Source organism: Talaromyces rugulosus, chromosome V, assembly GCF_013368755.1.
Source record: "Talaromyces rugulosus chromosome V, complete sequence".
NCBI classification, from domain to species: Eukaryota; Fungi; Ascomycota; class Eurotiomycetes; order Eurotiales; family Trichocomaceae; genus Talaromyces; species Talaromyces rugulosus.
Window position 1 is genome coordinate 1984578 of NC_049565.1, and position 24733 is coordinate 2009310.

The 24733-nt window shown below is 47.6% G+C and overlaps 6 protein-coding genes across 6 annotated transcripts; 5 read left to right on the plus strand and 1 right to left on the minus strand.

Moving 5' to 3' along the window:
* Window positions 1-764: 764 nt before the first annotated feature.
* TRUGW13939_09230 (uncharacterized protein) lies at window positions 765-2475 on the minus strand (the record flags this gene model as incomplete). The annotated part of the gene is made up of 4 exons (XM_035492355.1): window positions 765-1668; window positions 1724-1920; window positions 1971-2414; window positions 2473-2475. 4 exons carry the CDS (start codon window positions 2473-2475, stop codon window positions 765-767), a joined length of 1548 nt encoding a protein of 515 aa, XP_035348248.1.
* A 468-nt stretch (window positions 2476-2943) lies between these two features.
* Window positions 2944-5539, plus strand: TRUGW13939_09231 (uncharacterized protein; the record flags this gene model as incomplete). The annotated part of the gene is made up of 2 exons (XM_035492356.1): window positions 2944-3996; window positions 4049-5539. 2 exons carry the CDS (start codon window positions 2944-2946, stop codon window positions 5537-5539), a joined length of 2544 nt encoding a protein of 847 aa, XP_035348249.1.
* A 1483-nt stretch (window positions 5540-7022) lies between these two features.
* Window positions 7023-8672, plus strand: TRUGW13939_09232 (uncharacterized protein; the record flags this gene model as incomplete). Its single annotated transcript, XM_035492357.1, has 8 exons — window positions 7023-7036; window positions 7103-7146; window positions 7203-7228; window positions 7321-7411; window positions 7472-7562; window positions 7624-7784; window positions 7838-8129; window positions 8192-8672. 8 exons carry the CDS (start codon window positions 7023-7025, stop codon window positions 8670-8672), a joined length of 1200 nt encoding a protein of 399 aa, XP_035348250.1.
* Window positions 8673-9666: 994 nt separating this feature from the next.
* Window positions 9667-12737, plus strand: TRUGW13939_09233 (uncharacterized protein; the record flags this gene model as incomplete). Its single annotated transcript, XM_035492358.1, has 3 exons — window positions 9667-9883; window positions 9978-10747; window positions 10800-12737. The coding sequence occupies 3 exons, from the start codon at window positions 9667-9669 to the stop codon at window positions 12735-12737; spliced, it is 2925 nt and encodes a 974-aa protein (XP_035348251.1).
* Window positions 12738-13601: 864 nt separating this feature from the next.
* On the plus strand, window positions 13602-16531 carry TRUGW13939_09234 (uncharacterized protein; the record flags this gene model as incomplete). Its single annotated transcript, XM_035492359.1, has 3 exons — window positions 13602-13703; window positions 13780-16368; window positions 16430-16531. The coding sequence occupies 3 exons, from the start codon at window positions 13602-13604 to the stop codon at window positions 16529-16531; spliced, it is 2793 nt and encodes a 930-aa protein (XP_035348252.1).
* A 1281-nt stretch (window positions 16532-17812) lies between these two features.
* Window positions 17813-19230, plus strand: TRUGW13939_09235 (uncharacterized protein; the record flags this gene model as incomplete). Its single annotated transcript, XM_035492360.1, has 4 exons — window positions 17813-18206; window positions 18273-18409; window positions 18475-18766; window positions 18821-19230. 4 exons carry the CDS (start codon window positions 17813-17815, stop codon window positions 19228-19230), a joined length of 1233 nt encoding a protein of 410 aa, XP_035348253.1.
* Between the last annotated feature and the right edge of the window lie 5503 nt (window positions 19231-24733).

A 24733-nucleotide genomic window follows, 5' to 3' on the forward strand; every position in this document is an offset into this window, starting at 1 on the left:
ACCGAGAAATGTCCCCTGTAAAGCCTTGCATCAGTTCCATGGACAAGCACCCTTGGCGAATTTTTCCAATACATGACACCCGACCACTCCGAAGTGGAGCGATGGTTCATTAGCTCATGATGTTGACGTCTTGAACTGTCATTGACGGGCGTCCCGGTGGTCTGAGCAATTGATTTTTGATGCAAATCTTAAATTCGATTAATTTTACTGGGTGAGGTTTTCAGCTAAGAAAATGTACCTGCTGCATTTCCGTAAATGGAAGTTCATTAAGAGAGGACGAAAGACCGGTTTTCCATGGCAAAGATGTAAGTATAGACTGGGCCAAAGTTCAGTCGGTGATGTCGAAAAGGCTGGAATATGTAGAAGATTTATTATCAATTTGAAATGGAGCGATAATATTGAATTATTATTCACAAGTAGCAGAGGGGTGATCAAATTGTAGATATGAATATACCGTTGACAATGTACCAAATCGATAATTATAGTCTTTATCAAGTGGCATTTTATTACTGGAATAACCGTTTGGAGGTTCAAATATTGTGAAAAAGTATGTAAACGCGAAGATCCAAACAGAGTGAACAAAACTAGTTACTCTACATAACCGACAACTCCGTCAACTGTCGTTCCTGTGCCAGCGCACTTCATAAATTAGATGTCTACTTGTCAGTTGATACTGCACAACTTCTCCCCGAGAGACAACCAGTGAAAAGATGGGATAAAATATTCATAAGACAACAATTTTCTATTTGTCAAACCGACCCCAATCACTCGATCAAGAAACCCTCCGCGACACTCTTCACATCCTTGGAGAAGCCAACATCTTGGTCCATATCGAGTAACGATACGCTAGATACATCGACGTCGACAACAGGCGTTGTCTTGGAAAAGCGAACGGACATGGGGAAGAACTCGTTCTCATCGGCATCGGCGTCAACAACCTCAAACTCAAAGCTGCCCGAGCCAGTATCCGAGTCGATTGTGCCAATGTTCCAATCCAAGCTATCACCAGACACTTCATATACGGCATCGAAGCTGGAAACCATTGGCTCTGTGGCTCCATATGGGATAGTGACGGCAACGTCTCGCAGGCTGTCTGCGCCCGTGAGCTCATATTCAACAGTCACCGTGGTCGAGTCGGATCCCTTGTTTACCCACACGGTGAAGGTGATAGGGAGAATGTCATTGTCTGAGCCGGAGCTGGCGACGCGCCATCGTAATACGCCAATTGCGTTATTCGCTGGGAAGCGCTTGGTGGTGTCCTTGAGTTGGATGATATTCGAGTTGGTGAACAAGGCCTTGTCCACATTGGGATGCGTCCGGAACTGAGCACCGTGGCTTGGACCAGATTGTAGGTCTAGCTTGATCTTAGTAAAGGCTGGGTCGGAGATTCGAAGTTGAAGATCGCCCTTGACTTCAAAAGATTTGAGAGCACCCTCGCGAGTGAGCTTGGCTGAGATGGTTTCCGCAACTGTGATGTGGACTGCTTCTCGGTCGGCAGAAAGTGAGGGGCGAGCATCCGAAGCTGGTGCGACAGGGGTGGCTGCTTGAGGAACCAGGGGAGTCGATTCCTCCGCTTCTGGACCTAGGTCCTCGCGAACCTTTTCGTATATGTCTGTTGTCTTGGACTTCTTGCCAAGCTGCATACCTTTGCCACGGCTGGGAAGGGGTCTGCCACACGTTTTAGTATTCAAGAGGTAACCAGAGGAGAGATAGCGGTGCATACTTGGCGAAGGTCTTGTTCTTCTCGGCTTCATAAGTGTCAAACGTCTGAGGCACAGCGGGACGAGCCGGGGGCGTATACACTGGATATGAAGGCGTCCGGGGTGCCATTCCATGACCGCTGCGGGCGGCCTCTTTGCGCTGGAGTTCCAGTTGCTTGGCTTTCCTCTTCCTTTCTTCGGTAGCTTCCAATTCTTTGTTCTAGAGACAGTCAGTATATTAAGCCGTCTGGTAAGTCTGAGACGACAAACCCTCTCAATAATCTCCTGGATCCGCTCCTCGTGACTTTCCATTTCCAAGAATGTCTTGATCTGGCTGAGGGAGAGATTCTCCCGGTACCCGAGAGTCACCAGCTCATCAAAGGCGCTCAGCAGCTCGAAGGCATTCCGCACGATCTCGCGCTCATCCAGACTCTTGCAGATGCTTGTAGTGACCTGTGCGAACAAGTGGAGGCTGTCGATATCTTGCAGGATGTTCGATTGCCGGTTGGTGATGAGAACGATGTAAAGTTCGTCCAGGGGTTGGTAGACGAAGCGCACATTGTCCTGCTCGACGGTGGTGTGCTGCGTGCCCGAGTCTGCGAGTTTGGGGAGCGAGGCCAAGAGAGCTTCAATTCGTGAACGAGCAATCTCTCTGAACTGGCGGGACAGGACGGCCTTGCCGCCACGGGTGCATATTGAAGCCGCGAGGACGACCTGTGTGTGAAGCAATTAGCAGCCGCGGGGGGGCCCGGGACACCGGCAAGGAACGCACCATGGTTGATTTGATCAATGGTACTTTAAAAAGTGAGGGAAATCTTCGCAGAGCCGCAGCGCAGTGGTGGTGGAGAGAGCGTCAAGGCCAGCGAGGCTTTTGGAGTTGGATGCCGGTGCTTGCTTCATCCCGCTTTGTTGTTCTCAGCAACGGCGGCTGCTGATTGGGCCGCCCGCCCCACTAGGCTCTCGCTTACTCCTTTCGGCGAAGGCCCGGGTCGCGCCTGCTTTTTGCTGCTTCTGCTCCTTCCTGAGTCCTCCCTAAGTTGTTGCCTCTTCTCCAACCTCACCTTTTCCAACGCTCCATCATCACGTCGACTGCAACGCGAGTGCGTCTTCTCTACATCGCCTTCGCATGCACTTCTCCTTGCGAGCCGCTCTTTCTACAAGGGGCAAGCCCATCGACAACGCGCTCTTGAACGCGCCACCCGCCCTTTTTTCCCCGACGGCAAAGCCATCCCCGGTGTAGGCAATGAGTGCACCATCATCCCTCCTCTTTCCCGCAGCTATGGAAGATCCTTTTGCAGACACGATGGAGATGGCGTCTCCGTTTGCGGGCCATGTGGACGACTTTGAGATTGACATTGATATTATGGATGACCAACCTGGAAATGTGGACAACGACTTTGATCTTCAGGATGCTTCTCCTGCAAACGCGACAGGGGAAGCACTGCCTGATGCCGATATGATGGACGACGTACCAGAGGTCGCTGTTACCGATACATCGCACCATGAGACGCAGCCGCACATGCAAAGCAATGACACATTCTATCCCGCCCAAGAGACATATGAGTCAGAAATGGCGGATGAAGAGTATGAGGAAGACGGCGATGCCTCTATTGCAGACACCGAGACTCTGCCTGTCGAGATTGCACCCGCTGAAAATGATCCGGCAGGGCTGGTTGAACCATCCAAACCGGCAGAGGATCAGACAGATACGAACCTGGTAAACGACTCAAAGACCGAGGAGGTTGGTGAACAAATATCCACCACTGCACAAGAATCAGATGTACAACGTGAAGAATTATACCCTCAACAGCCGACTGGAGAAGATGATGAAGAAGAAAAAGAAGAAGAACGTAATCTAGAGGGCCAGCCGGATACAAAAAATGATGTCGCCGAAACAGAGCAAGTTAATGCCGATATTACAACGGACGAAAAAGAAGCAGAATCTCATTCCCCGGATCATCCAGACAACATTGCAGATGCCACGGAACAAGATCATCTGACAGACCAGCCCCACGAAGCAGCCCTAGAACCTTCAGAAGAGAAACAGGCTTCGGACGTCAAGGACACCAGTGCTATTCTGCATTCGGTCAAAGTTCTATACCAAGGCAGCGAAATTTCGATGTTCCCTCCTCGTGAGGGTGACGCCTCCGAGACCTATTTCCTTCAGGACGAAGGCCTAGCGTATGAAACCGTCGATCACCTTTTCAAAGAATGTCGCACTATTCTTGGAGAACATGCCTCTGATTCAGACTCTTTGGTATTCGATATAGATTCCTTAGGAATACAACTAAGCGAGGTATGTGAAAAGCTTTTTGAAACTTCTGCTTACAGGGCTAACAGAATCACAGGATAATATTTTTAACCCCAAAGTGACACTATCCCAACTCGTAGATGTCTATGTGCACCTCTGCCGAAACGAAGGTGTCGAAAAACCAGAACCTCTATATCTCACCCTTACCACAAGACCAAATCTATCCACTGAACTTTCCACTCTGTTGAACACGGCAGCGGAGGGCAAAGGAATATCAGAGATTCAGACGTGGGAAGAGGAGTATGAACAGGAAGATGCAGAAAATGCCGAGGATCCCGACCATCCATTACCGTCTGAGTCGCACGTCGAAAAGCACGAGGATGTTGAGCATGATGACCAAGTTCACATCGAGGCTGAGGCCTCTTCAGCAAGTATTCGGCAGCCAGACGATGAAAACGATGGGCAGTATCGTGAAGAAGAGGAAGAAGGAGAGAATGAAGACGTTGATGTGGCCCTTCCTAACCAAAGAGTACCGACAAATTCGGAATTAACTGGTCTCGAGGAGAACTCTAAGGCTGAGGCGGATGCACTTGAAAGCGGTGCCGCCGAATACGAATCAGTGGCACCTGAGGGTCATAGTAACACTCAGTACGACTTTGAAAGACATAGTGACTCTAGTGAGACTTTGACACAAGCCCCATTGGTTCAGTCTGAAGATCAACAGCCTGAGGACTCGGCGAGTCATCAGCAAGTCTACGATGATGTAGATCATACAAGATTCGAAGACTATGAAAACGAGGGCTTGACCTTTGGTGGAGAAGCGGCAGAAAATACAGGCCAGGACATCCGAGAAAATGATGAGGCCGATCCGGACGAAGACCTACGCTCAAATGCTGTGGAGGTAAATAACACCGATGCCACTGGCGAGGTGGATGATCAAGAGAATGCAGCTACTGAGGTCTACGAGGGTTACACCGGCGAAGATAATTTTGAGGAAGATGCCGGTGAAGAGGAAAATCACCAAGAGGTTGATGAAGAATACTACGAGGATGAGGAATATTACGCAGAGGAGCATCAAGGCACGAATAACGAATCTGGAATTCAACCCGGCCAGGTCGATGGCCAGGACGTCCCAGTAGAGCCCAGTGAGGCCGAACCTAGCTCTTTGGATGCTTTGGGTGAAGACGATGGGCTACCAGATGACTCTCTCGGTGCCTCCGAGACACGGGAAACAGAAATCGAAGCCCATGACAAGAGTACCGGACTGACTGCAGAGCTCACAGATGACCTGCTGGGCTTGGAAGAAGATATATTTGCCGAAGCCGAAGACCCCGGGCAGCCCGCTAAGGACGAGCATCCTAGTGGAAATGGCCAAGACGACGCACATGAAAACGATATCGATGTGATCGACTTTGAAGCCTTTGACGAAGCGGGCGAGACCGAAGTCGCCACAGACGGCGGTTCTGCGAATACTCCGCTGCAGCGTCAAAACAGCAGCACTGGGAAGCGATCTCGTGGACCAGAAGATGAAGAGTCCGAGTCTGTCGAAACGTCCACGCCAGATGCAAAACGGTCTCGATCCTCCTGAGATGCACTCTGTTCACTCGCATTATCGTCCGACTTATACCCACTTACTTTTCACCTCCCGCAGCATATTGATACTAACTTGTAAATGTAAAGCATGCAGCCTATATCGACAGGCCAGCTCAGTGTTTTGGGCGCACTCCATTGTCACGACTTGGGGAGCATTGATATCACCAGGTCGCCAACAAACATGAGGCTTTTGGAAACACCGGGGCGACATATCGCTACAATATAGGTACGTCATCCTTGACCTTGTCATTTATCGCTTCAGCGAGGTAGTTGTCTTGAGTTTGTGTGTTATGTTTGTTCGGGTATACCCTTTTTTGTCTTTTTCTTCTTTTATCGTCTCGCTCTCCTGTGGCGAGATAGGCTCTATATCGTTTTAGTTTGCACTTTGGTTGCATTGGGTGACGGTGTTCGGTCTTGTAAAAGCTTTTTTCCCCTGGGCTGGAGATTGTCGGTGTTATGTGTTCATTGGGTATGTGGGATACCATCATTGTGTTCGTACTTCTAGTCTACTACCAGAACTTGCAGCCTCTTGCTTGCAAGTTGCGACTTGAATGTTGTAATTATCATATTATTATTATCATTAGTATTATTAGTATTTGATAGTGGGAATCTCCTTAGCGCATCGCCGTAAAAAATAGATGCATGAAACACGCGGTCCCATGCACAAAGCGATTAGCGCTCCATTATGAACACAGTGCGACGGGGCAGAGACGATCAACGAGTCAATGACACTCTGGCTCCAAGGTTCATACACAGCGAGCCGCGTCACAGGCCGATCGCTGCTGATCTGCCCCTGAGCGTCGCAGGGCCGAAATGCCCGCCTGGCTTCTTTGGAGCGTGCCAAGCCCGGCCGCACTGAGCCACACTCGACTCATCTCTGTGTCTCTTCCTGTCTAACTAGTTACTACTGACGACTTGCGTGACCAACCGAGAGAGCAAATCTCCATCGCCCGTGTCTGACTATCTCTTTCTTTCTCTCTCTCTCTCTCTCTCTCGCGTCTTTCCCACCCCAGTGTCCTCTTCTCCCAACCTATCGCCCTACGTGGTCTCTTTTCCCTCTCGGCTGCGCTGGTCTGTGTGCGGCCCATACTTTCTGTCACTCGTTTGAAACACGCGTCCACCGAGACAATAATCTCCACCCACAGAGCCGACCAAGGCAAGCGCTTTGCCTCCATCACTGCCTATCCTCTATTCGGCCAGTGTACATTGTGCACACGCCAATTCCGAAGCTCGTTGCGGAACGTGGCTGGTTCATCTTCCGTACAACAACCTCGCCTGCTTGGCATCCCGGTCGCATAAACAAGAGAAATTCTCGATCCGGCTGTCTACAAGGACCTGGTGGCAGTTGCTTTTCAAGTCCACTGTCGCATGTCCTTGACTGTTTTTATTTCCGGCTTCTCGGTGTTGACTCGATTCCCTGTTTGAGACAGGGCGGCTTTCGACCAGCCGGGGCACAGGCTCCTTGATCGCATTCCATCATGGTTTCAGACAAGTACGACAAATATATATATTTATTCCTACGTTCTATCCAACCGGGTCTGATTTGAACGTTCTTTAGGTACATTGGCTTGACTTTGGCCATTGTTTCCACACTAGCAATCGGTTCGTTTACAAGAACAACACTTTCCCCACCTTTACTGTGTCGCTAACGGTCTCAGGAACGAGTTTTGTCATTACTAAAAAGGTTCGTCCTCACCTCCCAGTTACGGCGCATTGTCCTCGAGTCCTACGTGTATTATCCTGCCTACCCGAAGGCCTGACTGATCGGTTGAGTAGGGGTTATTACATGCATCGGAACGGCACGGTTTCGAAGGCGAGGGGTTTTCATATCTCCGGAGTCCAATATGGTGGGGGGGAATAAGCACATGTGCGTCTACAATGTTATTTTTGTTGACACGAAAATGAAGCTAATGGTTTTTGTCTGCAGTGGCGGTTGGAGAAGTTGCCAACTTCGCCGCATACGCATTTGCGCCAGCAATTTTGGTCACCCCGTTAGGTGCTCTGAGTGTTTTGATCGGGTGCGTGAAACAGTCATCTTGCAACACCAAACTGAATGACTCAACTGACTTGCGCGCGCAGAGCCGTTTTGGGCTCTTACTTCCTTGATGAGCGACTAGGAACCCTTGGCAAGCTGGGATGCGCCATGTGTCTTCTCGGCTCGGTTGTCATTGTGCTTCACGCGCCTCCGGATAAACCCGTGGAAACGATCGATGAAATCCTGAGTTATGCATTAACTCCAGGTACGTAGGGTACTATGAATTTGAGCCATATTTTTGAATGCTGATTGAAACAGGGTTCCTTCTCTATTGCTTGGCCGTGGCCATCTTCTCCACAGCCATGATCTATCGCGTTGCGCCGGTACACGGAAAAAAGAACCCGCTTATCTTCATTTCCATTTGCTCAACTGTTGGCTCGGTTTCTGTCATGTCCATCAAAGCGTTTGGAATTGCGTTGAAGCTGACCCTAGGTGGGAACAACCAATTTACACACGCTTCGACCTATGTCTTCGCCATTGTCACGGTTTTCTGCATTTTGACCCAAATGAACTACTTTAACAAAGCGTTGACTGAGTTTTCGACGAATATGTAAGTTGATGCATTCTCGATGTTTTGCTGTGTGGCGTGTACTCATGTTCCCTTTTTTATAGCGTTAACCCGTTGTACTACGTGACCTTCACCACGGCGACTCTATGCGCTTCGTTTATTCTTTTCAAAGGCTTCAACACCACCGATGCGGTTAACACCATCTCGTTGTTGTGCGGTTTCCTAGTGATCTTCTCCGGCGTATATCTCTTGAACCTTTCTCGACATGACCCAGACGGACGAAAGCTGGTGCCTTTGAAAGAAGACGACGATGATGACGGCGTACCCACCGATGGAATTGCAAGCTTCTCGACTCGACGTTCGATGCAAGCGCGCAGGAGCACAGATCCTCACCGTCGAAGCTCTTCCAGCGCATATCTGAATGGGTCGGGAGACAGGGAAGGCTTAATGCACTCCTATGATGCCGAAAGCGGTGTCATTGGTCTGACGGAGCTGAGGGAAGACGACGGCGAACCCGGTCCTACACACAAATATAGTGAGGACGGTAGTGCGCCGCCATATCAGCCCAAAGACGAGCAGCGATAGCCAAATGATACTCTTGTATCCTCATAACGATATCGGAGCGGAACTTTTTTTTTGCTTCATCACCCCCCCCCCCCCCCCCCCCCCCCCCCCCCCCCCCCCCCCCCCCCCCCCCCCCCCCCCCCCCCCCCCCCCCCCCCCCCCCCCCCCCCCCTCTCACGCATGATTTGATGCGACGACCTCTGATCGACACTACGGTTTCACGGATTCGTCTTTATGTTATTTTTTTCCATTGTGACTTGATGCTTATACTGAGGAAGGCCATTAAAGATACAGAATTGCGATGTATTGCATGGCATGGCCATGGGTTTGTTCGCTGGAGCGAAAGGTGTTAATGGTTGGATTTTTTTTTTTTTTCTTGCGGCGAAGGATGTGCTCTCAATGCGGTATGGAGTAAACTGTGTTCTGGTTCATTTCTTATCGCAATTTGAGTGCGCAAGTCGATATAATCAAAGATATCGTGCCAAGCTGTCGATAAAAGGACAGTTTCCGAACGGGTGTATATAGCCTCCACCACATTGTATTCTAGTGTATTGGGACATTTGTTTTAAACAGTTTATTTTATTTTATTTTTTTTTTGCAAATGATTGCTCATGATTTTATTCACTTGATTTTTCAGTGACGTTTTCATACTTTGATATACTAGTACTACGAACTATCTACTTAAGCGTATGCCAAGACGACGTCATTCCACTCCCGCGGCCATCGGGCCCCACGTGCACATCTGATAAAGGAACGCTGATGATTGCGCCGTGATGTCTCTCCGAGGCAAGTGATCGCGGTCAGGCGAAACATGATGGTGATGCGCGATGCAGTGCCAGTCCCTCAGTCGCTGTTCTCTCGACATATAATACACGCTTCCTATATGCTTTTTGCTTGCGGTCGCTGAGCTTCGACTAACCTAACCTCCAAGGACGGCAACGCCGCGCCCGCAAAAACTCAATTATCAGTCCGATAAGAAAGAATATACTATACGCCGCCGGGGGCGCAAACAAATATGCCCGGCTTGGTCAGAAAGCTGGTGATTATCGCCGCGGTTGACGGTCTCATATTACAACCTAGTGGGAACGGTTCTCGAAATGGAGGCAGCAGCAGCAACGGGTTTCCGCCGCTTCGGATTGCGTACAAGACACAGAAAATTACTTCTCTGTCTCAGGCACAGGCCAATTCGACGTGGGAGCGAAGTTCGAGTCTAGAATCGCATGGCCTTGTTGGTATGTTCGTCTCGTGGTTCTCTTTTTTTGTTGTTGTTCATTTTCCTGTTGGTTTTCTCGTTGGATGCGAGAATCTAACTTCTAATTTGTATAGGTCTGCTCAATATCGCGTCCTACTCGTTTCTCATTTCCATCACCCAGCGCGAACAGGTCGCTCAGATTCTTGGGAAGCCTATATATGCAGTCACCAATGTTGCGGTCATCCCACTATCCAGTCAAGCAGATGCAAGCCATGCAATCCTGCAAGCGCAAAAGAACCTAGCGCGAAAGGACAAGGTTCCTAGCGACATCGGTGGGGATGATATCTCGAGCAGCGAAGCTGAGGCCGAGTCCGATACCTGCGAGGAGGAGGAGGAGGTCGCTGTGCCAACTCCCGCGGCGAATACCCCCGACAATAATAATAGAGATGAACCGGTGACGCAAAGTAGTGTTGCACAGGATGTCATCGAGAACCGAGGTCGCTACGGGAGATTCTCTCTCAACAACTGGTTTTTGAGAAAGCGTTGGGGGCCTATAGGACCCATCCTGCCCAAGCCCAAAGAAACTGAAGTTGTAGATGAGGAAAGCAAGGCTGAAGATGCGCCCAAAATACCGATTTCCGCCATACCTACAGAACCTGCGGAAGCAGAGGGCACAGATGTTATGGACGAGGCGTTGCATGACGCTGACGCTCAAGAAGAAGAAAAAGAGGTCACACCTCCTAACAGGGCTATTGATCTCATGCCGAAGCTTTTGAGGTATACAAAGTTAATATTCTCGTCAAGGAACTTTTTCTTTTCTTATGACTATGACTTGACCCGAAGATACTCGGTTCAGGACTCTAGAAATGCACATCTACCCCCCCATGGGCTGGCAGACTCTCTAGTACGGGAAGCCTTTAATCTTATCGGAAAAAACACCAACTGACGTTTTGCAGTACTTTTGGAATAAACACCTGGCGCAGCCCCTTATAGACAGCGGAAATTGTTCGGATCCGTTCGTCCTGCCCTTGATACAGGGCTTTGTTGGCCAGCGAGAGTTTACGGTTGCGTCAGTTAAAAACCAATCCGAGGACACTTCAAGCACAGCAATGGCCGTGGTTGAGCCTAGTACCGGCGATCGAGAAGATACATTACCAGAATCAAACGACCGAGACGAGCAAGACTTTCTTCTCACGCTGATTTCTCGCCGATCAACTCAACGCCCGGGTTTGAGATACCTCCGGCGCGGTGTTGACGACGAGGGAAACACGGCCAACACCGTGGAAACGGAACAAATACTGTCCACTCCGACCTGGGAATCATCCCGAAATGCATATTCGCTCCTTCAAGTTCGCGGCTCGATACCGCTCTACTTTTCTCAGTCGCCGTACTCGCTCAAGCCGACGCCTGTGCTCCATCATTCGAATGAAACGAACCAAATTGCATTTGGCAGGCACTTTCGCGATTTCAATAGAAAATACGGAAAGATACAAATAGTGTCTTTGCTTGATAAGCATGGGGTGGAAGTCAAACTTGGCGAGGCGTACGAGGCTTACGCGCGAGCTTTCAATGAGGAGCAGCGTCTAGATGGCTCTACACTCGGTTTTGAATGGTTTGATTTCCATCATGAATGTCGCGGCATGAAGTTTGAAAACGTCCGAGGCGTTGTGAACAAACTAGAGAAAACGCTGGAGGATTTTGGCGAGACTGTCATCCAGGACAATACCGTATTGAAGGAGCAGTCTGGAATTGTGCGCACCAATTGCATGGATTGTTTAGATCGCACGGGGGTTACCCAATGTGCCTTTGGGCAGAGAGCGTTGGAGGAACAGCTGAAAAGGGAGGGGTACGCTATTGATCTCCGAGGGGACTCTTCTACTCAGTGGTTCAATATCTTATGGGCGGACAATGGAGATGCCATCTCCAAACAATACTCATCCACAGCAGCACTCAAGGGTGACTATACCCGCACCAGGAAACGCAACTATCGAGGCGCTCTCAACGACTTTGGCTTGACGTTATCGCGATACTACAATAACCTCGTCAGCGATTATTTCTCTCAGGCATGCGTCGACTATCTCTTAGGAAATGTGTCCATGCAAGTGTTCTCAGAGTTCCAAGACCACCTACAAACTATCGATCCTGGCATCTCGGCATCGAAACTGCGCCAAAACGCTATCGACACCTGCAGCCGGCTTGTCGTAGACGATCAGAAAGAAGAACTTCTTGGAGGCTGGGCGATGCTTAGTCCGCGGCAATCCAACACACTACGCACACTACCTTTTGAGGAGACTATCCTCTTACTAACCGATGCTGCAATCTACAGTTGTCGGCTCGACTGGAACGTGGATAAGGTGCTGTCCTTTGAGCGTGTCGATTTACGCTCCATCAGTCGCATCCGCTACGGAACCTATATAACATCCGTCCTGACAGACGCGCAAACAGACGAGCAGCGGAATGTTGGCGTTGTAATAGTATACCGCGACGGCGACGCCAATGCCCTGCGAGTCAACACCAGAAGCCTACAGAGCAGCTTCACGCAGGATGCGCAAGATAACACTGAGAAAACTCGCGAAGAGTGGGATTTGTCGTCCTGGCTGACTGGGTCCAAGAGGGCGACTCCTCGGTTTATGGCGTTCAAGGCTCTTCCGGTCTCGACGTCGGCGAGAAGCAGCACCAATCTGTCACTGGGCGGCGCGTCTATCAGTGAGATTGCTGCCATCAGATCAGTATGCCAGGAAATCGAGCGCGCTTTGAAGAGTGGAGATGAAGGGGGTGAGGATGTCCAATCTATCGTCGAGGAGAGTGAGATTATCTCACTGGCCGAAGCAAAGAAGAGAACTGGCTATCTCGAGCAGCTGGTCTACGACGTGAAGAAGTTGGTGTGGGCATGAGGTTGCACATACTGACGCTAGCGATGTACAGATTTTGCGTATATCGTATATATGTTTTTAAGATATTCATTAGACTTGTATTTAGGAAGAATCTATTGCACAGCCTTGGTCTTCCATCTACCCAATGCCTAAATATTGTAGTTCAAATGTTGATATGTATTGATATTTTAAACAAGTACCTTGGAAGAAAGCACAGCAGAGCAGAAACTTGTACTCGCCCACAACAAATGCCATGTCTCAAATACACCCAGGATAAAACAAAACACCAACAGCTTCAAATATTGTCTCGCCAGTGTAGAAGATAGACCGACTTGCTTCATACTTTTATATCAGGTTTTCTGTTGATGCCTGGGGCATCCACCGCCAGCGAATCAGAAGACCCCAAACGCCCAGGCGGTGAGCGCCCCACCAGGCTCCCCTGCCCCAAGCAATCCTGCGCTGCACCGATTCAGCTGTGAGAATCAAGAAATCACACAACCCTATCGGAAAGGGCTCGCTGATGCTTGTACGGCCCATTTCTGGATGCGCACAAGCTTTCTCATTTTCCTTTTTTATGACTGTCGTTATATATGCCCCAAGTCTGAAGTGCATCGGTCTGCATATCCATTCCTTCTTCGGCACTATCCTGTGGTCTTGTCACTAGTTCGAAGTGGCTATCCCAAAAAATTCCACTTCCCCGCTATATCCCACCTCCCCCCCGAAGTGATTTGCGCGCAATCCTGGCTTCTGCTTGATTTTCTCTGTGAGAATCTGCGCTTTTACTACGGGAGACACCGCTTTATCTATCGTTGGTGTTTGCGCGTGGTAAAATAAACCAATTCATTCCGTTTTTCTTTCGCGGCGGGATCGATCCGTTTGCCCAAGATGGAGTGGCAGCCTGAAGAAGAGCCATTGAGGCAGCTTGCCGGCTACCTCAGAGACTCGCTCAATTCGTACGATAGAAACCTCCAGAAGAATGCAGAGATGGTACGTATAATGGGCTCCTGCCAGAGTTGACCTAGATGAGAAGTAAAAGTAAACGCTAACATTTTGCTTCTCTTAGATGCTTATCCAAGCCACGGCCAATGCAGATTTTGTCAACTATCTCACTTTCCTATTCTGCACGTCGGAACCTCCGCCGGCCGTGTCCATGGATAAAAGCACCTACGATGTCGTCCGTCTCTCCGCTGCGCTCAACCTCAAGACCAAAATTCGAGTGGCCTACAGCACCATCCCGCAAGCTAGTCTGGTTTTTGTTCGCCGAGCAGTGCTTATCGGGCTAAGAGACAGTGATTTACCGATCCGTAACCAAGCCGGAAGCATTATCACTGAACTCCTGCAGAGAGGTGGGCTGCTGGCCTGGCCCGAAGTTCTCCAGGAACTTCTCGCGTTGGTCGGAAATGGCTCTGGCGATGTCCAGATCAGTACTCAAGAGGCTTCCATGTCCGCGTTAGCCAAGGTGTGCGAAGACAACCGCAAGATTCTGGACAAGGACTATGGCGGACAGCGCCCACTCGAAGTGATCATCCCGCGGCTGCTGGAATTCACCGGCAGCAGCAGCCCTATCATCCGGTCAACCTCCCTAAGCACAATCCAGGTTTTCCTTTCGATGAAACCTCAGGCGTTGATCACAAACTTTGACACTTTCATGTCGAACCTCTTCCGGCTCGCTACAGATACCTCCACGGATGTCCGCAGAACTGTCTGCCAAGCGTTCGGCCAATTGGCAGAGGTTGCACCGGAGCAGCTTATCCCTCACTTGGGTGGCTTGGTGGATTATATGATCCAACAGCAGAATACGAACGAAGACCCGGAGCTTGCTCTCGACGCCGCCGAATTCTGGTTGACAGCTGGTGAACAGCCAAAGTTACAGCAACCACTCACACCGCACCTTCCAAAGATCACCCCCTTACTTCTTAGGAGTATGATTTACGATGAAGATGAAGCAGAGATGTTGGCTGCTGAGAATGAGGATGCCGAAGAGGAAGATCGCGCCGAGGACCTTAAGCCTCGATTCGCAAAGGCCAAGGCGTCTCGACTTGAGGGTTCCACGGATCCAAACGCACCTGCCGAAAACGTGGAAGAGCGAGAAGATGGAGAAATCAGCGAAGAGGGGTCTGAGTTCGAGGATGATGACCCCGAGGATGCTTGGACACTACGCAAGTGCTCTGCGGCCGCTCTTGATATCTTCTCCAACGTATACCACTCGCCCGTATTCGAACTTATTTTGCCGTATTTGAAAGAGACTTTGCGGCACGAACAGTGGCCGAACCGCGAAGCAGCTGTTCTTACCCTTGGCGCCGTTGCCGATGGCTGCATGGACGCCGTGACTCCTCACTTGCCTGAGCTGATTCCCTACCTGATTTCCCTGCTGGAGGATCCTCAACCCGTCGTTCGAAAGATCACCTGCTGGTGTCTGGGTAGATACTCGGAATGGGCCGCTCATCTGGAAAGCCGAGACCAGTCGGCTCAATTCTTTGAGCCGATGATGGAAGGCATTCTTCACCGAATGCTTGATAACAATAAAAAGGTCCAGGAAGCTGCGGCGTCAGCTTTTGCCAGCCTTGAAGAAAAATCGGATGCAAGCTTAATTCCGTACTGTGAGCCGATTCTGCGACAGTTTGTGCAGTGCTTCCAAAAATACAAGGATCGCAACATGTACATTCTTTATGACTGTGTGCAGACCTTGGCCGAATGTGTTATGGGCGAGCTCGCCAAGCCTCACCTGGTAGAACTCCTTATGCCAGCACTGCTTGAGCGATACAACAAAATCCCAGATACGTCGCAGGAATTGTTTTCTCTTCTCGAGTGTCTTGGCTATGTTGCTGCCGCCTACGGAGATGTCTTTACGCAATTTGCACAGCCAATCTTCCAACGATGCGTGAAGATTGTTTATGAGAATATCCAGCAGTCTATCAATGTAGGACAAAATGGCGCCGAAGAGCAGCCAGACAGGGATTTCCTCATCACAAGCCTGGACTTGATGAGTGCTATCATACAGGCTATTCCGTCGGAGCGCAGCGCAGAACTCGTCGCCACGACACAACCCAAGTTCTTCGATCTTCTATGCTACTGCGTTAGTGACTCGAACAATGAAGTTCGCCAATCATCCTATGCTCTTCTTGGCGATTGTGCGATCCATATTTTCTCTCAGTTCCAACCATACATACCAAACCTCATGCCTCTTCTCATCAAGCAACTGGATCTTGACTTGATCGTCGACGATACTGCATTCAGCGTACTCAACAATGCTTGCTGGTCCCTCGGTGAAATAGCCCTGAATGAGAATGCTGATCTGGCAGCGTGGCTTGAAGAACTCTATCCAGCATTGTTAAATATCATCTCGAACGAGATGGTTGTCGACTCAGTCAACGAAAATGCTGCGGTAGCGTTGGGTCGCCTTGGAACGGCGAACTCACAATTGCTTGGACCTCATCTACAACAGTTCGCCCAAGACTTTCTCAAGTCCATGTCGAAGGTTGACTTTTCTCGTGAAAAGGCTACTGCTTTCCTCGGATTTAACCGAGTCATCATGAACAACCCTCAAGCAATGGAATCGTGTCTTGCGGATTATTTCACCACAATCTCCTCATTCCCTCAGAAGTCTCTAAACCAGGAAGAGTACCGCGACCTCCAGCAATCTTTCCAGCAGGTTAGTTTCGAGAAATATTTCTCCCCTTTTAAAATAGATGGTTTGGCTAACCCTTCAATAGGTTCTTCAGGGATACCAAAAATTGATACCCAGCTTTGATTCATTTCTTTCCCAGCTGTCTCCACATGCGACCCAGAAACTCAAAAACGCCTATCAGATCTAGTATCTAGATCGATTCCTGTGTCGCTCTTTTTATTCTGTTGTCTTTTCATTTAGCGGCGTATTCCCTGAATCCCTATCTCTTATTCTTGTGGAAAATATATTGAATGTCACCACGTTCCTACATTCTTATTTTTTTACCTACGCAACGAACTGTTCTGTCTCCTTGATTCAATACCCATTCCTTTTCTCTAGCAAAAATACCGATTTTTACTCGTCTAGGATTGGTACTCGGGCTTGAAAAGTGATTGAATTTTATGAGGAATGATAATGAGGGGTGGAAGTTTCTTTTGTCTCATTTTTTTGGCACTTATGGTGAGGTGGGTAATGTTGCATCTTCATGACTTCATCTACTGTTTCATGCATGGAGATTGCCTGTGTCCGGCTTCTCCTTCCTTGTTTTTTCCTTCGTTTTGCTTCTTTTGAAGGAGGACGGACATGACACTTGTTTCATTCACGGCCGTTTTACCCGCTTACCATCGCTATTACGTTTTTTTTTCCCGAGCGATATTAGATAGATTAGATAATGACTTCCTCAATAGGGGGTAGTTTTTTTTATGCCGTTACCTTTTTTTTTCGTCTCTACCGAATCCCATGTCTAATATTGATATCTATAATTTTATTTGAACTACTCCAAAATGAGAATTTTTTGAGAGTTTGCTGACAATATTTGGACCATACCACTTGAGCATTAGAACTATATAGCAGTTAACAATACCTAAGGTTTGAAGGAATTGATATTTCTCGATTGGGAACTTGCCTTCCTGTTTTAGTAATAAACTGTGCCTACTAGCGAAATATTATTATCCACTGAACCAATATTTTGAAACTTCAGCTATTAGATCAGATTTTATCCACCGGGGCGATTTTTTTTTTCCTTCTCTTTTTTTTTCTTTTGATATCGGCTTTATACAATATTCAGCCCCGAGATGATCTCCGTGATTGTCATGGATAATACCGAGGTAGGACTAGACCAAGTCGCAAAAATAAACATACGCCGAAAGAATGCCTAATTGGTAGATTGGTTGCTTATTTTTTGCATATTATTCCGTGTAAGGACGGATCTTCGACGGGGATATATGCCAATAACAGCGGGCTGATGTTGGACAAGGATATATGCAGTGAGATGGAAGCGCAATATTAATTCCCCTCACGCAGCTTTTCTCCGTCAATTGATGACACCAGGTACTCTATAAGAATAACACAAACACCAAAACAAAACAAAAAATCTCAACTATCCTACTTCTTCATCAAGTGCAGATCAGTTGACATTTAAAAGGAGAACATGATCCCCCCGCTCCCCGCATCGGTAGTGTCTACCCTTAAATCAAAGATCGACACACTATGTAATATCCCCAACAAACCCGGCATTCCCGGCGCTGTGTTTGTAGCAGTCGATAAGAATGGCGAGAGATTTGCGCATGCAAGCGGCAAACGAGGAGTTGCAAGCAATGAGCCCATGACACTCGACTCGGTCTTTTCCATTCTTTCTTGCACCCAGTTGGTAACGGGGATAGCGTGCATGCAGCTTGTTGAGCAAAAAGTGCTTCGTCTGGATGATGCGGATCAGGTTGAGAGGCTGGCGCCGGAGTTGAAAGATGTCAAGGTTTTGCAGGGGGGTGGACAATTGGTTGAGAAAACGAACAGGATTACGTTGAGGATGTTGCTGTCTCATACCTGTATGTGTTTCTCCCCCTCTCTCTCTTTTTTTTTCAAGTATACAGATTCTGACAGTATACATGCAGCCGGCTTTGGTTATACTTTCTCCCATGAAGGACTGAGGGACTATAGTTATCCAGCAGGATACGATGAATTTAGCGGGCATATATCAGGCATTTCGCAACCCCTTGTGCATCAACCTAGCGAAGCTTGGCGATACGGGGTACGTCACTAGCATGATCCTCAAAACGAGCATATAAAAACCCTATATTAATAGTTAGGTATCAGGTTGGAGTCGACTGGGCAGGAATCCTCCTCGAGCGCGCCACGAGCCTAAAACTTGGCGACTACATGCAGAAAAACATTTTTGAACCGCTTGGCATCACAGAAATCTCATTTGCCCCGTCAGAGCAGATGAAATCAAAACTGGCGTATATGAACCAGCGAGCAGTTGATGGGACGCTGTCTGGAAGAGACCACTTGCTTAATAGGTCGTTACGTCTTCAGTCGGAGGATGATGCAAAGGCGCTGTTTCACTCCGGAGGCTCGGGGTTATTTGCTCAACCGCGGGGATTTGCCAGTAAGATCATTCAATTCACACCATATACGCTTTGGTTTCTAATTTCATAACAAGAAATAATATCCACGCTCCTCAACGATGGAATATCTCCGGACACGAACCGCCAAATCTTGCAAAAGGAGACTGTCGACCAAATGTTCACAAACCAAATTCCTCAGTTCCCCAACTTTGGTCGTCAACCTGTTGCTGGTGCAAAGCCACTTCTAGCTAACCCCAGCGGAGACATTTATCCAAACAATAACAAGCCCCAGGGCCATGGGCTATCGTTTATGATTACCGGCGGTGTAACAGGTCGGTCCGATGGAACCGCTGGGTGGGCCGGACTGGCGAATGTATTCTGGTGGGCAGATCGTGAAAAGGAAGTTGGAGGCATAATTGCCACTCAGATCCTGCCACTTGGGGATATGGATGCGACAATGTTGTCGGCACAGTTGGAAGCTACGGTTTATGCGGCATTGACTTAGGGGAAGTTGTCTAGATCTTTTGGATGTTTTACTCAAGGAACATATTCACCATCGATTAATGACTGGATTAGGAATTTGACGCTTGCAGGATTGCTTTTACACCAAGGCTATCAATCAGTATTCGAAAGTTGTTTCTCTGGGTTGGACTGGGTGCCTGTAACTAGGGGGAAAATTATACATAGAATGTTCAATGTTTTACAAAGCATTAAAGGTCTCAAACATCTTCTTTTCAAGATGTTTATATATAAAGACGTCTTTTCTTACTATTATACACAATTATCAGTACTTGGTAAGTTTTATGATGTTCCTATTCAGATTTCTTGTCAAGGTGGGATCCCGGCATTTCATGTTGTGAATATCTTAGTAATTACTTTGTATGGAGTTTGAAACATGTATTTAACCAGCGGAGTTCTACCTGGTTTTGGAATTCTTTTTTTCCCCTAAGGAACGGTTTTTGCTGTAATCATGCTCTAGAATCTACATGTAATTTTCTCAAAGTTTAATGGTGTTTCCATCAATGCATGTGGATATTCTGGAGTCTTACATTTCTACAGTACATTAAAGTTTATAATCATTCTACAATGATATAATCCAAATGTTTCTCTGGAATTAATTTTGTGAATACTTCCAGTCTCAATTGATATATTGATATGTGCAGTCGACGTTAACTTGACGCGGAAGTATATTAATATATCTCGACACCATCCTTCTACATATATATATATATATAACTGAAATCGAAGCCTTCAGAAGCCTCAGAACGCTCTTAAAAAACAACCTTTTTCCCTGTTATATCTGATTGGGGCCTTAGTATACATATCTACTATATTACCAATCTTTTGGCCATTCTCGAACCGCAAATTCCGGAATGCTGGGAGTAAGCCTCTGAATCTTGAATGCACTAGGAAACAAGCAAATGGAGTCTCAAATAAATTACATGAATTGATAGTGGAATGGATTGGATGAGATGATTGTTATTTTTGTGAATAGGCGTAGGTTATTTGTAAAAATTTCTTGATAAGTCCTAGATTGGTGAAATAAATATGATCTACGTTAATGACTCAGTAGACATTATGATTCTGAGTAACTTCATGTTCTTTCTCATAGTCCGGTTTTGAAAAATGGTATTTCAGTATTGCAACTGTCCACTAGGAGGTATCAAAGAAAAGCGCTCGTCTTGATAACATTGAAAATACGCTTCAAATATCATGTATAAACACGTGACCCTGTTAATCAATAATTAATATCGCACCGGTTGGATCTATTTTCTTCTGAGCACCGCTTTTCACTCAATAGTTTCATTAACCAGTAAAAACATACAAAGTCAAGCTATAATAATAGTCTTGTTTCAAATTCTTCAAATCCCAACCCTCTAATCTAGACTCGCCCCATTCTCAACAAAGATACTTTTGGATAGGTACTCGATAAAGCCATTAGAGACCAACCAGTAAGAAACAGTCCATCGATGGCTCGAGCCCAGAAAGCAAGCGAGTACGAGACTTTCCTCTTCTAGGTATAGCAAACGGTTGGTCCAACAGGATTGATGAGTGATCCGCATGCATGGAGGGAAGTTGAAAAAGCAAAGCACGGTTAGCAAAAAAGGAGCAGCAGATTGACTACCTTTTGTGGAAAGTAGAAAAAAAAGGGACCCCTTGGCGTAGCGTATATTGGATTGCTGTGGTTCCAGGCCGGCTGCAGGAGATCGTCACCACACGGCTGGGTCAAAGCCATGTGCAGTGGGTGCACGTTCTGCCCTTTTTTTCACCGTTTTGAGTTTGCTAGTCGCATTTCTTGCCTTTAAAGTTGTTTGTTTTCAGCTGTGATGTGCTCCCGTTTTCTCGTATTTCCGCGGCGGTTATGCTTAACTCTAGTCTCTAGTTACTCTACTGCGGCAACCCTAAGTATAGCATCGACTACGTATCTTCCGATGTACTAATATCCAAATATGATGCGCCTTGACTCGATACGGAGATTTTCGCCGTTGCGCCCCGACCGATATTCTTCAGTCTCCCCTTGAGGAGGCGCTTCTTGCTCGGTTCGATCCTGTTGTAATTGGCCTGCCGCTAGTGAGCGGCATGATGGGGTGGGGGATTGTCAGAATGTTTACACTTACAGAAGGACACTAATTTTGCTTCTTTCGGGCATCACATTTCCGAAACTAAATTGTCGTGGGGGTCGACGACCAAGGGTTTCAATAGATCAATCTAGAGTAATTACTTTGTAATGATCGTAGTAGTTTTGGGTGTTTGATACTATGGCTGTTGCAGTTCAGACTAGAAGTAAAGCGGGAGGCTTTGTTGATTTGATCGACAGTCAGCATTGATACGTACAGACTACGGGCCAAATAGGCTGCGTAACTGTAAGGGACTCGGGAGAGCACAAGGCGAAAAGTCAACCTCGCAGTATACTCCGTACGTAGCTGCAGATTAAGATTGAGCGAAGTACCAAGAAGTATGTTTGATGATTTTGTTGCGTAAAAACGGCTTGGACAGAGGATACAGTGGGGCAGCATGTCGGACTGGCCAATGGTAGTACGGATTGGGGCTCGGGCCGTATCGTGATTTGCTACTAGCGTTTGGCTAGCCTGGATTTGGGCTAGCGTGTATAATTCCCGGGCCACGATTCGTCAGGCGTGCCAGGTATCCATTATCTTGGCAGACTAGCCACTAGTTTCCGCTCCGCTACCAAGTTCCAAAGGAAAAGTTGTAATAATAGGAACGTGTACGTATCATTGTATACCACGTTACATGCGTTAGCTATGGCATCGTGGCTTTGAATGTTTATTTTGTGTGCCATGTACTTCGTAAAGGCTTCGCCCTTTTCCTCAGCCCAGATCGTGCCACGAGCCGGCTGAATACCTCCAACGGCCCCAGCCCCTTAAAGTTGATGCGCCCACGTGTGTCTGAGATTATGATTCTTACAAGTTACAGTTACACCATCGGTACGTAGTAGCATTCCGTACTCCGTAGGTCCGTACTACCGAGTACGCACTCCTAACTACGGAAGAGAGGACCCCTTTTTTGAGGCTCTTTCCATTCAATTCCCACCTGGGCTTATCCCATTCGTTTCCATTGGTGGATCTTGAGGGGGTGTCACCTTGTCTTCGCGGATCGGTGATCAGAAAATGAGTGCCAGCCTGGTCGCTTCCCCCGATAACATTCCATTTTGGGCAAAGCGTCTAGTGACGTCCAAATTGAACCTTTTAGCCAGTATGTACTCCGGATTCCGATCTTTGTTTTACTTTCATCGTAGCTCTGATATTATTCGTGCCCCAATAATATGGTAATAGTTAATAGTGAGTCATTTACTAGGTATTATTCATTAATTAGTATCCATCTTATCACGATCTGCTGCTACTGATTCTCCTTGTCTGTTTATAAGCTTGGCATTATTATTTTGGGTCAGACATATCTATAATTCGTACTCCGTGCGCAGAGAGTACTATGTGACTCACTGGCGATCCGTAATTATCGTTGCCTTTGGGTAAGTTTAGTATATACTCGGCACTCGGGGATTGGATATAGTCTAGGCAGCCAGACATGTGAAGCATCATTACATGACAGCTGAATCTATACATGGATTATGACTTCAGATCAATGTCATGAGGCTTTTTTTTTTCAGCTCACATCCCAGCAATTTCAATCAGATAAACCTATCAATTGATGCCTATTGAAAATTCTTCAAGGTCCAGGGGCCGAAATGGTTCTATTATTGATCGTCCGGTAGTGAAATCCCTAGTTCGGTCCATTATTGGGTCAACTTGTATGGATCGACTAGGAATGTTTGGTTCAATGAATAATGGATAGAGAATTAAAACCAGGGTAATATAATAAAAGGAGAAATGATAATGACAAGGAAGCCGCTATGTCAGGTGGGGCTGATCTAGTCCCGTCGGGTACGGTACCCTCGTCCAGAATGACCCCAAAACTGCCAAGACCGGAAATGATCTCATGGACATTAAAGACTTTGGTAACGAGCCGCACCTTTTTACCAGACTTGATGTCGTGCCAAGAGCGCAGCCTGATGGAAATGGGCTAAGTCACCGCCATTCAGCTTTGCTCTTCATTTGATCTTCCTGGTTATTGTCAGTAGTACCAATGGTTCGGCTACAAGAATGATGTGTGGTTATAGAATGCAAACATGAAGCAATAATGCTTGGGTCAAATACTGTATGTATATCGTGTTATATTACTACATTGTACGGAGTATACTCTGTAGGAAACCCGGTGATTGGAAGAGGCTTAGTGGAGATAGTCCTTTCCGGATTCGGCAGCTGCCTTCTGGGTAGTGATTGGCCAACACATTTCCGTTCAACGTGGTTGACTGGTGGATCTGGATCGTCTTTTTAATTTATTCTTGTCTTTTTTTTTTTTTTTTTTTTTCGGTTCATCACCTGACAGTGATCGGCCAGCCTACCGATTTGTACCCAATGACGGTTTAAGTTTTTTTAGATTACTTAGCCTTCTGCTTTAGCGAGGGCAATCTCTTGAGTTAAGTTGATTCGCGCTCGAGATCGTTTGGTATACGGAGTATATCGGGGTCTGGTAGCCTGCTAGCCGTTGGCCGGTACTCCGTACCATGGGTTGAAATGATTTTCCGCTGTCTGCCTTGGATCTTCCTATTATTAAAGTTTTGAGGTAATGATATTTAATTGGTCGTAATTTATTATAATTTATTAGGCTCCAAGTGCCAAATAGGCTTCATTAGGGCGCAGTCAAAAGCAAAATAAGGGGGAAGACAGAGAAAAAGAAAGGAGTTCTTCAGCCTGCTGTCCCAGAAGAGATGACTGCAGGATCCCGTGGTCATGCACGGGGTGGTGGTGGTGGTGGTGGTGTTCTGGAATGTGACGAGTGCTACAACTCAAGGCCATCCTGGACGGCAGCCAATTTAAGCTACGCACTAGCAGGGAGGGTCGCCCCCACTGCGAACCACGGAAAGGCGGGCTAAGCCTAGACGAGGTTCAAGCAGCGAGAGCTACCCCAGAGCCGTCTTGATTGGTGCCGCCCAAGTTGGGCCCCATACTGGGCCATGCCTTCTGAATCTGGCGGCACGTCACAGCCTCTTTTTGGCCTAATACAAGCGAAGCGGGTGGGGCCACATCGCCCTTTACCATTTAGGCTTTTCGACGCGGTTTAAGCGAGCACTAGTCGTCTCTCACTTTCCATTTCGTGTCTAGTGCCACCACTAGCGCGTGCTGTTTTCGGCAGGTCGGTCCATCACCAGCTGAACCTTTTGCCTAGCCCCTTGCTCCCGCTACATGTTACAGAGTCGTACGGAGTAGAACATACTCCGATGTTCCTCAACAACCGATTGTGTTACAATCACCGTGTGGTGTTTTGGGGCCTGTAGGGCTATAGTGCTATAGCTGGTAAGATTAAGTCACACTCCCAGTTTTCAGTCACATACCCATGCTGAAACTAGTCAGAGTATACATTCGCACTGACAGTAGTACTCGCGGTATCCTTCCGTCTTGGTAGTAATAGCATTAATGGGATGATCTAAT